Below are 17,448 nucleotides of genomic sequence, written 5' to 3' on the forward strand. Positions count from 1 at the left end.
CCGTCTCTCTTCCTACCCCCTGCCTTAGAATTCTGAGATGTGGTTCAAGCGTCACAGTATCGCTATTGGAGAGGTGCCGGCTTGTCGTCTAGTCTCCCGCAGACAGCTGACAGAGGCCAACGTAGAAGAGATATGGAAGTCTATGACGTTGTCATAGTATGTGCATTTGATTTGATGAGACTTTTTAGTATTTTGTTTTTCTAATTTGCTTCTCCACTATTCTCTGCATATTTAATTTTCTGAAATGATGTATAAAAATCTCAACTTCTCTTTGTTTGTAGCTATGCTGCTTATCAAATATAATTTAACTGAACTCTGGGAATTTTCTATTGTCATTTATATCATAGATAAGAATTGAAATTTGAAAGTTCTTAAACTTTCTAGTAAAAGTATCATTGAAATCTTAAGCTTAATGAAACACATAATGGGAAAATAGGGTCTTTTAGATATTTGATGTACTATATATGTAAATAGAGTCAAGGTGCTGTACCAAGTTTTTTTTTTTTTTTCCACAAACATATACTAGTAGCACTTTCTCATCATTGGATGAACTATTTTTTGTTTTTACAATATCTTTACTATAATATCATTTTCTTGGCATTCAAGGTGTTATGTCATTAAATTAGTGAAACAGTATGTTAATGGCAAAAGGATATCTTTCAAGTTTGTTCTGTCATACTCAATTTGTAGTCTTTTTGTTCCACGAAGCTTGGGGAAATGCATGAAAACAACACATTTTAAGGATTGACCTTTTGTAGTGCCAGGTTCTGGGGAAATAATGATTTTTTTAAAAAGTAACTAATTGATTTAATTATGATTTCTCTCTTTAGTTTACAGAAAAGCCTTGGACTAGATTCTTTAGAAGAAGTTCTAGACATTAAACTTGTCAACTCCAAGTTCATCATCCATAATGTATATAGTGTGAGCAAACAGGGAGTTGTTATCCTTGATGACAAGTCAAGTAAGTGTATAAAAACCATTTTGTTTCCGGTTGACCTAATATTTTGCCTACATAGGTCTGTCGCCTTCTATTTGACCCTTCTCTAAACCCAAATAAATCTTCCCTCTCATTACATATAGCCTTCTCTTCCTTCCTAATACCTTATAACTAATTGTTTGGGTTAAAGAAATGTCCTAGAAAAGTGGCTATTCAGAAATGAAAACCTCAGCAAAATCCGTCCAGAGGCTAATTCAGTGTTAGCCACGGGGCATCAAGTAGTTCTGTATTATCTCTGGAAAATCCCTGAGGAGTAGTTTTAAGACCTAACTGAGAGCTTGAGCCAGTTTTTAGGTGGGTCCTTGGGTCTGACGGATTTTAGGTTCTCATTTACCTTTTCATTATGGTGTCTCTGTGTCAGATTTTCTGGGGAACTCTTGGTTTATGTCATTTTTTTCTTTTTAATAAAGGTAGCTCTTTAAATGTTAAAAGTATTTGAATTTTTTATACCTTTCCTTCCAAGCCAGTTTACAAATCAGAAAGAAAAGATGTTTAGTATCCACCTATCCTGGTTTTTCATTTGGAAAATATGGTCACGGTACCATTAGTGGCCCAGAATCCCCAAACTGATTTTATAACTTCCTTCCCTGGATAAGGGATGGACTAGAATCAAATGGGTTCTTTGATTGGTTCTTCCTTTACTTCAAACCCTTGATCCTGGGAATTAGCTGGAGCTAGAATGACCTTTGAATGTGGGAAGGTGGTAGAGTACTTCTGCGTTTTTATAATTCATTATTAGATTTAAGGCTGGAAGCTCCTGGGCAGCTGACAGAGCCATACCAGAAGGAGCCTGCACACTGTTGAGAGGGGAAGAGGTTTCTCAGGGCCATGTTTTTTGAAACCTGAAATGCTTCCCCTTTTATAGCTCTTGAATCAGGAATGGAGGACATCAGGAAACGGAAATAGATCTGTGACTTCATGAGTTGCCTGGTTAATATCAACATGTAAAATTAAGTTATACAGAATGAGAGTGAAATACATCTTTGAAATACGTCTAAAATCCTTCCACATTCTCTGAGCACAGCAAACATTAATACATTTAGCTACCAATTAACCAGTTATCTTTTGTCTTATTAAGTAAATTCTTCAGAAAGAAAAGAGCACTTCATAAAACTCAAGATTCATTAGGTCTAACAATTCAACCAGCGTCTTTGCAGTTTTACTGGAAGTGGAGAAGGTGAAGAAGTGGAAGCATGAGTGCTGGTCCTTTTCATCAGATATCTGTGGCAGGGCCTGGAAGAAAGCAGAAACCCTACCAAATGTCTCAGCTAGAATTTTCTGTACTAATGTTAACAATTATTATTTTCAGACTGTCCTAATATGAATAGCTTATATTAATATGTCAGTAGAACTTTGTTGCCTTAAAACATTTTGAAAATTGAAACATGTGAAATGATATTTAAATTGGGAATTGGTCATACAGAATTTACTATTTTTTTTAGGTGCTTGATGAATTGGTTTCACAAATATATTTGATGACTAATAGTTTTGCTTTTTCTGTTTTTTCTTTGCCTTCTATAAGTCCTAGGATAATTGATTGTTTGTTAGTTTATTTCTTTGTAACAAACTATCAAAGTTCTCTTTTTCACTAAAGCTTTAAAAAGTGTACCTCATTCTTAAAGAATTGTGCAGGCATGATTTATAGAAGCACATGTTATAACACTGTTGGCAAGGAAAAATTTCCATCTTTTAAATGTTCTGATATATAAATAGGTGATTTGTGATTAGCAGATATGTTTCATATTACTTGGGCAAATACTACTTTCTTATGATACTACCAATGTATGTGATTCTTTGAGTTATATGCAACTGAATAAAATATCTCTTTATTTTTATTTTTTTGCAGAAGAACTTCCTCATTGGGTACTGTCAGCAATGAAGTGTTTGGCAAATTGTAAGTACTAATTATTGGCCAGTTTTATGAAATTAACAGAAATTAGTGTCCTGAATTAGAAAGCATTTTTGCTCAATGGCATGCATATTGATTTGACACATGTGAGACTGGCAATAAATGTTTTGGGATTGCTGTACTTTAAGTGATAAATTTGTGACTTAGTGAAACGGCTGAGTTACAGAATGTTTTAAAAGGAGTTTTATGCTTTTATTTTCTGGTAGATATAATCACACTGTAGATAAAGTCCACACGACTTCTTCTGACTCTTTTTTCATCACAGGAAAAGAAAAATTAGTAATATTGTTAACAGCTCATAGGTTTTTTTCCTAAAACCTGTATTTTTATTTCTAAAACATGTATTCTTAAGTCCTATATTTATGTCATCAGCTTGCTCATCAGATCCTGTCTACTATTGGATTTTTAAAGAGCAACAATTTAAGTGAGAGAGAAATGTTTTAGGAGAATAACCTAACTGGTATGCAGGGCAGTTTGGAAGGAGAAGAAACTGCATGCAGAGAAATAAGAAAGACTGTTTCGGTAATTTGGATGTAAGATGAAGGAGCCTGGACCAGTGTGGTCCCTCTGAGGTTTTTCATAGGCTTATGAAATCTATCTGATAGGCATTTGATATCTACTTCATTGGATGTCATAGGCACTGTAAAGGAATGTGTTATTATAGCATCTCACTTAACACGACCATTTTTCTGGGGGTTTCAGAAGGCTTGACCCAAAGAAGGGATTCCAATTATTAATGGCTTAACCCCAACAAGTGATTTCAATTAGAAGAATTCTTGTTATTTTGACTGACTAATAATGGTGATAGTTGGTCGAAAGGGCCTTTTGAAGTCTCACAGATCACCTCAGAGAGGTCATTTCTTTCTTCCCTTTTGGGGGAAGACTTGAATTAGTAGACTCTGAATTATTTATTTGACGAAATTAGTTTTTTAAAATTATACAATGAAACTGAAATAACTATTCAACTGAGTGTGGGTAATCTCAGTGGTAATATGAAATGATTATATATATCATTCTGCATATGAATAGTAATATTGGTTTGTGTGAAGCCCAAATTTCTCTGTGTTTAACTATTAAACTTTTCATTGGTTTTTGATTAATCTTTTGGAACTTCTGAGATGTACATCATTTGAAATCAATTAAATTGAAATTATGTCTTTGGTTGAGTTGGCAATGATGAGATAGAGGTATAAATGGGAACTTAAATTACCCGTTTCTGAATTCCTCGCCAACCAAGGATTTGGAAGTGGACCAGCTGGGAATGAGCAGAGGAAGTCAGTATAACAAATCTAGGCTATAATATGTTGTAAAGTCTGTACTAAGGTGTGGTTATGATGTTGAATTTTCAGTGATGATCAAAATGTGGCGAAGAGTATAGTTCTCCCTCAAGCAAGATGTTTGCACAAAGCCGCAAACTTCTGCAGAAAGGTTAGAATAACTGGAATTACTCATCAGTGGAGAGGAAAGCCGTGAGGAACCACTTAGTAATGTTCTCCACATGTATGAGGTGGTGTTTATTAGGTAGAATTTCTTGGGGACAGGAACACGTTGCACATGGAGCAAGTGCATTACTGTATGGCTGGCTGGCATATCTATAAAGATGCTTGTTTATGTATCAAAGAAAGCAAAGGGGGGGACCAAAGGGCAAGGTCAGCTTTTTGAATAGTATTACAAAATTAATAACTTTTCCAAATTCTCATTGTGTACCACCCCCCACCCCAAATTTACTTTGATTCTGTCAGTCATGACCTGTTCCTTATCCTTATTTGCATTACAGTTGTCTAATCAGGAGCAGAAAGGACAGGCTGATTATATGATATTTTGAAAGCCTCATGCCTGCTTTTCTATCAATCCGCTGCTCCCCTCTTTCCTTTAAGTCCATCTGCATTTATTGTAGACCATGTGCATATAGGCCTGGGTACTTCGATGTTAGCCAGCTTCATGGTTGGCCATAGAATGAAAGACGGATACTAAAGAAACACAAAAGCGAGTTGACTGTGTTTTTTTTCTTCTTTGTGCATGTAGTTTGCAAAAATGCAATAAAAAATGGACACAAACAATTCTTTTCCAAAATCTGTCAGGAATAACATTTGTAAAACACTGGATTAAAAAAATATTCTGAAGTTCAAGATGATTATGAAATAAAAGATCTTAGAAATATGGCCTCCTGTTACAGGGAGGAGCACTGGCGTTTTTAGAGAAAAGTTTATTTATTTATTTATTTTGCATATTTTTAATAAGAATGATGAAATGTTCACAAAGGGGTACCACAAAGAAGTAATTCAAGGCAATGTGTATTGCTTGCTGAAATATATCAAACTAATTATAGTATTTCAATTGACTAAGCTTGCAGTATTTCAGAGGAGAAAGCAAGCAAAAATGGTGGCTATGTTTGTTGCTAGGTTAATATGGTACCACACATAGAGATCTTCGAAAATTTTCATTATTTTAGTCAATCAAATTTATTTTTTAAGAAGTATACAGAATATTAAAAGGTTAAGAAGAGTTTTTAAAGGGACCAACAAGAAGCCATATTCACAATGTCCCAGTGGCCTTGAAATGTGAAGGCCCAGAATGCTTTGTTGTCTTTTTCAGTTTGATCCTTTCTTTTTAGTTATGGCGAGTCTGTAGGAAGAATTTCCTTTCAGTTTTTACTGGCTTCTTCTTTCGTTCTCCTGAGGGTAGAGATCTGTTTGTGTACAATTTAGTCTTGTGTTCTGCTGGCCCAGAACTGGACAGGGCAGTTGCATTCCTTTCTTCTATGCTATGTTGGAAATAGAGAAGGCTGGCTACACTTCCTCATAGGACTGCTTGCCATTTTCCCCCAGGTACTTTCCTCTCTCCACTTGGTGATGTGAATCTATGGTCTCTGTATGGATTGTTGGGGGCATTTGCTGCCGACTCTATGGAGAACTAAGGGCTTCTTGTTCCTCGTTGGTTCCAGATACAAGCGGATCTTTGCCTCACTGCTGGCATAAGATTATTCCAGGCTTCTTGAAGTTACTCCAACTTTGCAATATGACTGATTGATAAACTGTAAAAAACACTGCCTTTTGATTATTTGGTTGGGGATCAATTAGAGCGTTTCATTATCAGAATGAATTATAAGACACAATATAAAAATCTCCTTTTCAGACTATCTTTAAGAAAAAGTATAAATTCTTCTTAGTCTGAAGTAGTTTGGATAGAGGTAGAAATTGATTATTTCACTCAAGTCCGACTCTAGAACTTTATAATATAGCAATGATGAAATAATGGAAAGCTTTAAAATGGCTTTTTATGTTGTTTATTACACGTGAGCTAATTGTTATCATGGTCAACTGTATCAAGACCAGGAGAATACTGAATATTTCAAAGAAAATTATCTTTGTTCACGTTTATTAAAAATGCCTTTCAGAAAGACATGAAAGAGTGAGTTTCTTTTAAAATGGAAGTAAACCAGTGATTTTTTTCTCATTGTTTTATAATAGATTTCAACTTAGACATAAAGCATATTTACGTAAACAAAATGTGTGTCAATTTATTTAATGTCAGTTTTCCCCATGAAAACGTTTCTGTTTTGAATATCTATATACACCACATGTATGCACAGAGACTAACACTTAGAGATGGTTGCCCTGTTAATATGTCTCTTTTTATCTCTTTTTTTAACAGGGCCTAATTGTTCGGATTTAAAGCAACCTATGTACTTAGGATTTGAAAAAGATGTCTTTAAAACTATAGCAGATTACTACGGTCACTTGAAAGAGCCTCTGCTTACATTTCATCTTTTTGATGCCTTTGTCAGTGTATTAGGTAAGTTGGAGTATAACCTCATTATTGGTCTGAATCATTTCATTTTCGCTATCTTGAGACTTCCATTAGCCAAACTTCCATAGTGTTCTTAAAATAAAAACTGATGGAGTGCTTGCCTAGTTGGTGTTCTGCTCTGTGAAGGAGGAAAAGAAAATAGTTAAGCTCTATGATGAAACTCAAAGCAAGGACCAATAGTTTTTATTTCTTAAGAAATTAATATGTTATATGTCATTTTTGCACAAAAATATGACTTTATTGGTGGGTAAGAATATAAATTTGACATTTACTGTTCATGAATAAATCTTCTACTCTGGATATGACTTCATGAACAGCCAAGTATGGGAGATGTATTTTCACTTAGAAATCTAATTTCTTTTTATAGAAGTAACAGGTTTTTTATTTATTTTTTTAGGACTAATTATTATTTGTGATATGTAAAAAATATAGTAGCTTTATCATTATCTAAAACTTGTTATTCCTCATGTAGATTTATACTTCAGAATTTATACTGTCAAAGAAACATGGTAAAAAGGAAAAACATCAACATTATTGTTATAGGTCTTCCTGATATTGTTCATTCTCAGAAGTCAGATTTTCCTCTTTGTGTTGTGGTTGTTCAATGAATATTATTGTTTCTTGTCAAAAGATTTGCTTTAATGACCAAATCATTGTGTGGGTATCATACTCTGATATGGAAATTTGTAGGAATTATGCGTACTCCTATATTTGAGTATTGTGGGGGTTAACAATCTTCCTCTTTTCTTCTCTTTCTTCTTTCAATCTTACTTTACTCTTGGAAAGTATAGATGCTGCCATAGTAGCCTAACATAATATAGTATCAACTATATGTGAATAATGTACCTGATATCATAGCATAATACTTTAAATTTTAAGATAGTGTAGGTTTTCTGATAATAAAAACCAAAATACAGCAATTATAAATCATGTACACAAGAGTGAGTTTGTTTTCAGAGAGACTGATATAGGGAACAGATGAAGGGATTAGGCCTATTCCTGGGTTATGAGGCCACTGGGTCTTCTTGGTATTTTGTTTTCAACCAAAGAGAGTTAGGGGCTTGTGTACTTGTGAACATCATTCCTAATGATGAATTCTTGCGGTTGTTTCATATGTGTACGGGACTGATTGAGTAGATTCTCATTATAGCTACTTACTGCCGTTATGCTACTGGTAAAACAAGAGTTTTAAAGCCTGGGTTAAGAATCACTTCTTAGATTTTCTTCTCATTTTCATTTTCATAATTGTTCTATTATAAAATTTGATTTGAAAACAGAAGAACTTGGAACTTTTAAAAATGAATTCTAATTTGAATCATTTGTATTTATGATGTTACTTGTCTATTCTACTACAATTGTTCATTTTGAACTCAGCTAGGAATTAGAGCTGATTATTTACAAATTGCTGTCAGAGTTGCCCACACTGTATCATCTCTAAAGGGTGTAGGGTGGAGAAAGATGGATAGAATGGAGAATTTATCGCACTTAGGTATCAGCAAAAATAGACTAATATATGTAGATGATCAGAGTATATGAACCTTCCCTGATCCAGTCCTTCTCAAGTGAATATATGTGAGACAACCTGTATTGAAAACTATGTCCTTATGTAGTGAAAGGCGAGCCGTCTAGATTATGGAACACCATAATTTGTTTATATGATTAACAAAGATTATCTAATATACGAATAACAAAGATTATCTAATATACACGCAATCCTGTTAGAGCCTGTGGGAGAAGATGTCATATCTAGAAATTACATATCAACAAAGTAGATACATAGCTTGAATCTCGGTATGGTTAACTCATTCCATTAACCTTTTGACTTAACTTTGGAATAGGATACCACTAGATAAAAATATTTTAAAATAGATAATCAGTCTATTTTGTGCAGTAGCTAAAAATTCTACAGTGTTTTCAATGGAAATGATTTTCACTTTCAGTAATGAATTTTTTTTTTGAGGTCTATTCTTTTGCTTTTAGTGTGAAATAATGCTGGCTTGATGCAAAACTGTGACCCTAAAAGCAATTAACTATTATTGGTATATGACACAGGACATCTAAGAGTTCTTAAAACAAAAAAAATGGAAAGAAAAAGAAAAAAGAAGTGTTTGGAGGTGTAAGACTTATTTTTACTTACAATTTAAAAAAATGATTTAAATGGACTCAGCAGTCTGACCTGACATAACTGCCCGTAGTGGTTAATCATCATTTCCAAAATGGCAGTTCCTTGTGTTAAGATCAGAGTTCATCGGACTCTTGAATGGGGTTAATGAGAGAGTATAGCATACTTTACTCACACTACACCCCCCCCACCCCAGAATCCATGTAGCTTGCAATCATTTGGGATATTGAGACGGGGACGGCAGGTAGGAAGCACAGTAGGGCATGGGAACAGGGAAGAGTGTTTTGGAAAACTGGGTGATTTGTGAGTTGTATAATTTTTTTTTTTGTCTCTCTCACACCCCTTTTGAGGTTTCACTTTTTTTTTTTTTAATTAGTTTCAGGTGTACAAAACAATGTAATAGACGTTTATACCCTTCACAAAGTGATAACGCCCCTCGCTCAACCTACTACCCCTCTGACATCGGATATAGCTGTTACAATTCTACTGGCTATATTCCCTATGCTGTACTCCATATCCTGTGAATATATGTGTATATATTTATAGTTGACATTCATTATTATTCAACTTCAGCCTCAGGTGTATACACTGCAGTGGTCAGGCATCTACACCATCCATGAAGTGGTCTCCCTAATAAGACAAGTGTGTATTCGATCCCCTACAAAATCTTTACAACATTATTGATTATATTCCCCAAACTGTCTTTAGTATCCCCATAGCAATCTAGTGGTTACCAATTTCTGCTTTCTAATCCCCTCACCTTGTAAGATCTGAAACCATGAAACTCCTGGAAGAAAATACAGGAAGTAAATTTGCAGATATTACCCTTAGTAATATTTTTACTGATATATTCCCTCGGGCAAGGGAAGTAAGAGAAAAAATAAACATGGGATTACATCAAACTAAAAAGTAATATTAGTAATATTTTTACTGATATATCCCCTTGGGCAAGGGAAGTAAGAGAAAAAATAAACATGGGATTATATCAAACTAAACAGTTTTTTCACAGCAAAGGTTGTATAATGTTTTAATCTGAGAGTCCACACTGGTGATCTGTGGCCCATATCTAGCTCATAAATACATTTGGTTTGACCTGTGTGTCTTGAAAAGAAATTTAATTAATTGTCAAACTCTAAGAAACAGGAAATTCATATAATAATTTATAATTTTGGCTTGTTCAGAAAAATGGGAAAATTTGGCAATTCTGTGCTTGCAGTGTCAGTGGCACAAACTGCTGCAGCTGTGTAGTGAGTGTCTCTACGAAGAGCAAGGGTTTTGGAGACATGAACTCCAATGTCCTAAGTCTCCAGTGCTCCACATTGCTTCTCAGACTCTGACGCAAAGGTCACTTGACCCCCTTTGCACATTTATTCCATCTGTCTGCTTCGATAGGCAGTTGAGCTTACGACTCCTAGTTTATTTGCTAGTGGGCTGGAAGACTGAGATAGTAACTTTGCTGTTCCCTTCCTCCTAAATGTCAAGTTTAGAAAATGCCATTGAAATTCACTAGGCTGATTGGACACTGAATCGTCTCAGTAGGTTGAGATCTCATTCTGTGTTTTTTAACAAGTATCCATAAGGTTAGGTTTTCTATTCTTTGGTGCTTTTATCTAGTGACTTTTAGGAGATCCTCTGGAGATATGCACTAACTTTGCCTTGTTACTGCTCTGCCCATATGTTCTTCGCGTTCGTTACCTCAGGGTCCGTATCCCACGATAATTCTTAAGGGAAAACAATTCTTTTTTCCAGAGAATGCCTGGTTGGTACGCTTGACCAGGCAGAGGGTGCTTGCCCATGTTAGTCCAAAGTTCTGGCTGTGGTGCCCTCTGCTCTCAGGGCTCAGGGTTTGCTGATGGCTGGAGCTTTGGAAGATGCAGATGGGCCACAGAAAGGATGTTGAATCACCTCCAAATATGATGATTACTGTTATGTCAAAATTATTGGAGTAGAGTGGTTTTAGGTACTCCTTAAAGTGGAAATTTAGGGAAATGCCTAGGTATTCCTTAGCTATAACTAAATACATAAACTACTGGGTTTGTGCAAAAGTAACTGTGATTTCAAAGGTTAAAAATAATTGCAAAAACCGCAATTACTTTTGCATCAACCTAATAAGTATACCGGTGATCACTAGGATAATTAACAAAACTTTTGGGAAAAAATTTAAGCCCTTTCCCATACCACTCAGCAGGATACATTCCAGCTGGATTAGAGAATTAAATGTAAAAAATGTGAATCGAAAATACAGTTGATATTTACCTGATGTTGGCATGAGTGAAAGACTTCCTAAGCATAAAAGTAAAAGAAGTCATAAAAATGCTAAGGCGTTGGGACTCTTCCTGTAGGAAATGACGTCATCTTGTGAGTGGGTGAATCTGTATCTACTTTTAAGCAATTCACAAAGGCGGCTTGTTTGCCTTTCCTAAAAAGCCTCTAGAGAAATAGTCCTTCTTGCTGTGTCTTTCTTTAGGCAGTAAGTTCTTGCCAATTGATGTGTAGTCTGAATTCTTTTTGCTTAGTATAAACCTTTTCCTCTTTATACCTCTTCTCATTGAAAATGAAACTGTGACATATGTTTTTATTCCTTTGGTTACTCGAAAACAGCAGTGCACCGTTCATGAGTTTCTTGTTCTCTGGCTGAACAGACATGGTCCCAGTGGCCTTTGTGGGAACTCTTGGCCTTCTCAAAAGTTCATATTTCAAGTCTTTGTTGACGCTCCCATAAGGAATAGCTTATGGTTAACATTTCATATGCTAGTGGAATGAACAGGTCTACTTTGCAAAAATGAAAATTCGTGTTCCTAATGATTTGAAAATAGTGATCTAATGTAACCATTGGGGAACGGGCTGGAGCCCCACAAAGGAAGGACGTCATGGTCAAAGGATTACCCAACTTCTAACAGTAACACAGTAGGACAGTATAAATTATCATTGGTTCTGATTTTATTTATTTCTCTGATAAGGAACAGTTGCATTTCTTTTAGTATTAAATTATTTACTCACATATTGTTCCTTAATTCAGCTGAATAACAAAGCATTTCCTTGATTGAAAAAACTCTCACAGATGAATTACTTAAGTTATTTGGTAGATTGTTTATTATCTTTTCATTATTTTATTCTTATTTCAGCAATGGAAACATCGCCACACTCAGATAACTTGGTTTCTTGACCTAGTTGTATCCACTTTGGTAAATTGTTATGCCTTTCTGAGCCCGTTTTCTCATTTGTAAATGGCAGTAAAGCCTGTCATACTTATAGATAGGAAAATATGAAACTTAAAGCAACGAGTATACTTATCTTCCTACTAAGTATCTTTTTTTGTTTGTTTTGAAACCAAAAATTGGAACAATGCATAAATTAAGATAGAGTAATCATATATTGCTATCTAGTTATTCTCTCAAGTGATAGGAAGCTTTTGTATGTTAGAGTACTTGTGACAGATCTTTACAATCTGTAATTGGGATAAGCACTATTATATAATCCTGAAAAGCAAGCAACAAGCTGGGGCTACAGAAGGCCCTTGTCATTTTCTCAAAAGAAGGAAGATTTTTAGGATGACATTGAGATTGTAGAAATACTGAAAGATGAAAAAGTGACTCTTTTAGCTTCTGTTTAGCAAAATGAAATGAACCCAAATAATAAAATAGTTACAACATTAATACTCTTTGGCTATAAAATGAGAATAGAATGCTAAGATCCTTCAGAATTTCTGAAAATGGAACCTAAAAAAAATCAGGGAGCTGTTTAAAATCAGTAATACTTTATGTTCTTGAAGAGCCAGAAAGTACTTGCTGAATATGTCTCTTGAGTTCAACTGTATTTTAAAGCTAAGTTGTCTTGTAATCATTTTTTCCTGAATCCTGTAGTGTGCTTTTATCAGTAAGCTTTTATTGAAGGGGGAAATAAAGATTAGGTAATGGTCAGCAATGAGAAAGAATTTAGGAAACAAATATAGAGCTCAGAGTAAAATTTTTGAGAAATCTAAGTATTGCTACATGTATTTGAACTGAGAAAAGCAAGACATAGCACTTTCAGATTCAAAGGCAGAACTAAAAGCAAGTCCTTGGTGCTTTGACATTTGAACAGATAGAAAAATAACGTCTCTGGGACTGGATGCCAAGAAGGACATAAGTATTATAGATGCATCAAACTTCAGCCCTTTTCGCATACATCTTCTCTTTGATCACTTCCATACCACTTCATGAATCACCCATGTGTTGAATATTTTCAGTTCCGTATCCCAGGTCTATCTCCTGAACTCAAGACCAGAATATCTGTCTGACTTCTGGCTGTGTTTCCTGGATGTTTGTCATACATGAGCCTCAGTTCAAAGTCAGTCATCCCTAATCCATTTTTCAGAAACTATGTGTTGGATGTGAATTCTATGTAGTAGAGCAGCATTGAAAAAAACAAAACAGAGAAGACATAGAGTAGTGTACAAAATATCAGAGTGCATTGTACATAGTAAAAGTAGGTATTTTGATAAACTTTGTTTTCGTTAAATACCTATGAATGTGCATATGTAGTGTTGCAATGTAAAATACATTTTTAGTTTTAGTTGTGAAAAGTTTTTGAAAAAAAAACCACAGATCTGAATTTCATCTCTACCTACCTACACAGTAAGGTGATTGTGTGGATTTAATGAATGTAAAGTCCTCTCAGCAAGTATAATATTGCTCAAATATTACTAGTATTGCTAGTAATAATAGTTAATTGTGACATGCTTCTATTACACATGGTTTGTCCTTTACACTTAGATAAAACAACACTTGGTTTATTCTTTACACTTAGATTAAAAATACCTCTTACCTGGGCTTATATTTTATACGTGTACATTCAGTTTTTCATTCCTATGTGTTGTGGAATTAGCATTTTAAAGTGATTTTAGAGTTTCTTTAGGCATAAACTACATTCTATTTTTACTTTATGAGAGAGAAACTAGCAATAGTTATTTCCTGGCTTTCACTTTAAACTCTCAAGAGAATGGTGTTGAGTGCCCTCATTAGTATAAAAAAGCTAATTTCAGGTTTAGCTATGTTCAGAAATTCTGTTATTTTTGCCATGTCTAATCCTTGCCCCAAGTTGAAGAATGTAGAATGGTATTTTATTCAACTATTTATTAAATGTTTGTGGTCCTCTTTGAACCAACATTTCTCCTTCTAGGAATTTATCCTTAGGAAAGAATTGACCACATAGAAAAAGCAGGTAAATATAGCGTGGGATCTAGGAGTGCATGCCCTAGACTATGTGGGCTCAAATCCTGCCTTACCACTGTCTAGCTATGTGACTTGGGCAAATGACCTCATCTCTTTAAGTCTCACTTTACTTTATCTGCAAATGGGAATAATAATTGTGTCTACCTCACAGAGATTGTTGTAAACATTAAATGAGATATATTAAGTGTTTAGCACACTGTTAGGTACCTAATAAAATGGTTAACAAATGTTAGCTATTTTCACCATCGTCATTGTAAATGTTAGCTGCTATTATTAGTTCTAATTTCTAAGGAAGGAAAATTAAGCTCCAAAACCACTATCACTTTTAAAAAACAATTTTTATTGGAGAATAATGTGTTTTTGCATAACCCATCTGCTCCAAGTCAAGTCGCTGTCCTTCAATCTAGTTGTGGAGGGCACAGCTCAGCTCCAAGTCCAGTCACTGTTTTCAATCTTTAGTTGCAGGGGGCACAGCCCACCATCCCACGCGGAAATTGAACCGGCAACCCTGTTTTTAAGAGCTCGGGCTCTAACCAACAGCCACCTGGCCACCCCATCCCTATCACACTTTTAAAAATTCTTTTCCGCTGTAGCGGCCGGGAGATCTTCTCAAGTTCTGAAATATTTTATGAAATTCATGTGCTTTTACATGTAGTAGAACAGTATGCTCCCATCAAGAGGAATAGCGTGGAAGTGCTGCACATCATTACTTTCTGCAAACACAGTTTCTATTTTATTCTTCAGTTGTTCTATTTTCATTTGATATGTAAAATGATGTGATAAACTGGGGCACAGCTAAATGTCCTTGTGACCCAGTTTCTTTTCCTGTCTATAGCATCTGTGTTTCGAATACTTAAAGGAACTCTAGGATTGTGGCTTTTTACACTATTGCCTCTTTAAACATTCAAAAACTTTTAAAAAAATTTATAAAATATTTCCCTTCCAGTTTTCTAAATTTTCTACTAATTAATTTTTTGTGTGATTTCAAATTATAGCCTTGATGTGGTTGAGAAATGCTTTTAATTTATGTCTGCTTTATACTCTAGGTTTAATCTCTTTTGAAATATAGATTTATTTAATGGCTACTAGAGCTTTAAGGTTTTTTTCCCCCAGGTTCCTGGAGATTTTGCCAAAAGATTACTTTAGACATAATACAATGATAATAGATGGCTGTTAAAAACACAATTCAAAATTAAAATGATTTTAATCTAGGACCCATATAGTAGCCAAGAAAAGTATGCCTATGAATATGTGTGTGTGTGTTTGTGTGTGTGTGTGTGTGTAGAAAGAATGATATTAAGTAGAGAGAGTAATCTTTAAATTGATAATTAATAATTACTGACCATTCAGTTTTAGCATTAAATAAAAACCAAGTAGAGTTTATAGAGAGGAGATTGATAATTACTGTTGTTTCAGAAAGCCATCCTCCTACTGATAGGATAATAAGTTAAGGAAGAATAAATAACACATAGATTTGCCAGGGCTTATTTTCCAGTTAGGTCTTATTTTCGGGGAAACACGGCAGTTAGACTATCTTTTGTAATACACTTTTATGCTTATTCCTTTATCTGTCATTTCTGAATTACATTGTCACTCTGACAGCTATACAGGAAATTGATTGTGGGAGGGTGAAAAAGAGGAAGGAAGATGCAAGGTCTGGATGAGGTTGTAGCAGTTGGAACTGGTAAGAACTAATTAAATTATAGATCTATTTCTCTACTTTTTCCATGAAGCCTTCTATCACATTAGACCACAAATCCCTTCTTTTCTCAATTATAAAATGAGTCAGATTTCACCTTATCTTATTATGTTTCATGTACATATATTGCCCAGAATCCTCCCATGGCTTCTCAGCTCACTTATAATAAAAACGCTGTCATTAATGATAGCTTGCTAGGTTCTCTGTGATCTGCCTCTTGGTTTCCTCTCTAACCTCATTTCTGATCTGAATATTCATTATACACTCCTCTTCACAAAGGCCTCATTGCTGTTCGTAAAACACTTCAAACATACTCCCACATCACAATCTTTATAATTGATATTTCTTCCTCCTTAAAAATTTGTCTCTTCAATATTTCCCCAGCTTAGTCCCATTCTTTCAGATGACTGCTTAAGTGTCACCTCTTTAGAAAGAAACCTTTCCTGAAACAATGTTTTCCCATCACTCTCCAGCTCCTTTTCTGTATTTTTTTCATGGCATTTTTCACCTAACATTGTATTTATATATCTCTTTGCTTATTATCTGCTGGGAAGGGAGCTCCATGAAATCACACAGGATTTTGTTTTATTCCCCACTGTATTTCTTCTAAAACAGTTCCTGCAATATAGACAGGGCTTAATAAATATTTGTTAGATCAATGCAAGAATGAATTAAAATGTGGTCATAAACCTTATTTTCTTTAGATGGATTAGATTATGTAGAACTGAAAGCAAATCCATATACATGATGATAATAATCAGTAATATTTCCAGTGAACATTTAGGAACTGAACTTGGTACATAAAACTCCCTCCTCCTGCCCTGTTTTCTCCCATGTACATCCATTGCTTTTGGGATCAAACCCAGGCTCCTTAGTCTAGCATTCAGTGCTTTCTAAGATCCCATCTCTGCTAATATTTTTAGCTTCACTTTTGTACCAAGGCCTTACCCTCACAGCCTATGCTGTAGTTATATCGAGGGACTGATAGTTACCCTAATATGCCCCTTGCAGATGTCTCCTGCAGCACCTCTTAACATTTACATTTTGTAAATTATAATAATAATAATAATAATAATAATAATTATTATTATTATTATCAATCTCTCCTTCGCACAGTGCATATTCTCTTCAAAGAAGGGACCTGGCATATTTTTGTAATTCCTGGACCTAGTGTAGTTCCTGGCGTATCATACATGGTCAGAAAATAGTTACTGAATGCTAAAGATGGTTTTGCCTTCAAGTCACAGACTAGTGGGATCTTGAAAAGGTTGGATCTGGACCAATCAATTGGTGAAAGTTGTTTGATCTCTTTAGAGGGTTTGGAATGGCTATGTCTGGAGATAAATAGGGTTGAAGAACAAACAATATTAGAATACCTTAATTTTTAGCAAAATCATACTGTGTGAGGACTGATGTCATGCAACATAATTGAATCAGCACACTTAACTAGAAAAAAAATCGCTTAGGTTAGAGGAAGGGGTTATTGGACAGGTGTTATTTAGAAAGAAGCAGAGCCATTTGACAGTGGACTGAGCATAGAAGGATTTGTCCTATTATTTAGTCTGTGAGAGTTGTGCGAGGTGGTGACCCTGCTCATCATGAGGAAATAATACAAGGGGGAGAATTCAGGGCAGCGAAGGCACATTCATGTTCTCATTCATGCTGGCTTGGACTTATTAATAGTGTGAGTGTTAAGGG

General features: G+C 34.9%; 1 protein-coding gene across 1 annotated transcript in view; it reads left to right on the forward strand.

Moving 5' to 3' along the window:
• The window catches only part of DEPDC1B (DEP domain containing 1B), a 57,908-nt gene that overhangs the window by 32,145 nt on the left and 8,315 nt on the right, over positions 1 to 17,448 (forward strand). Inside the window, exons 4-7 of the mRNA XM_081053560.1 lie at positions 29 to 156; positions 831 to 961; positions 2,844 to 2,891; positions 6,561 to 6,701. Coding sequence (XP_080909686.1) covers positions 29 to 156; positions 831 to 961; positions 2,844 to 2,891; positions 6,561 to 6,701 — 448 coding nt within the window. The remainder of the gene's footprint in view (positions 1 to 28; positions 157 to 830; positions 962 to 2,843; positions 2,892 to 6,560; positions 6,702 to 17,448) is intronic.

Source organism: Rhinolophus hipposideros, assembly GCF_964194185.1.
Source record: "Rhinolophus hipposideros genome assembly, chromosome: 7".
Classification (NCBI taxonomy): Eukaryota; Metazoa; Chordata; class Mammalia; order Chiroptera; family Rhinolophidae; genus Rhinolophus; species Rhinolophus hipposideros.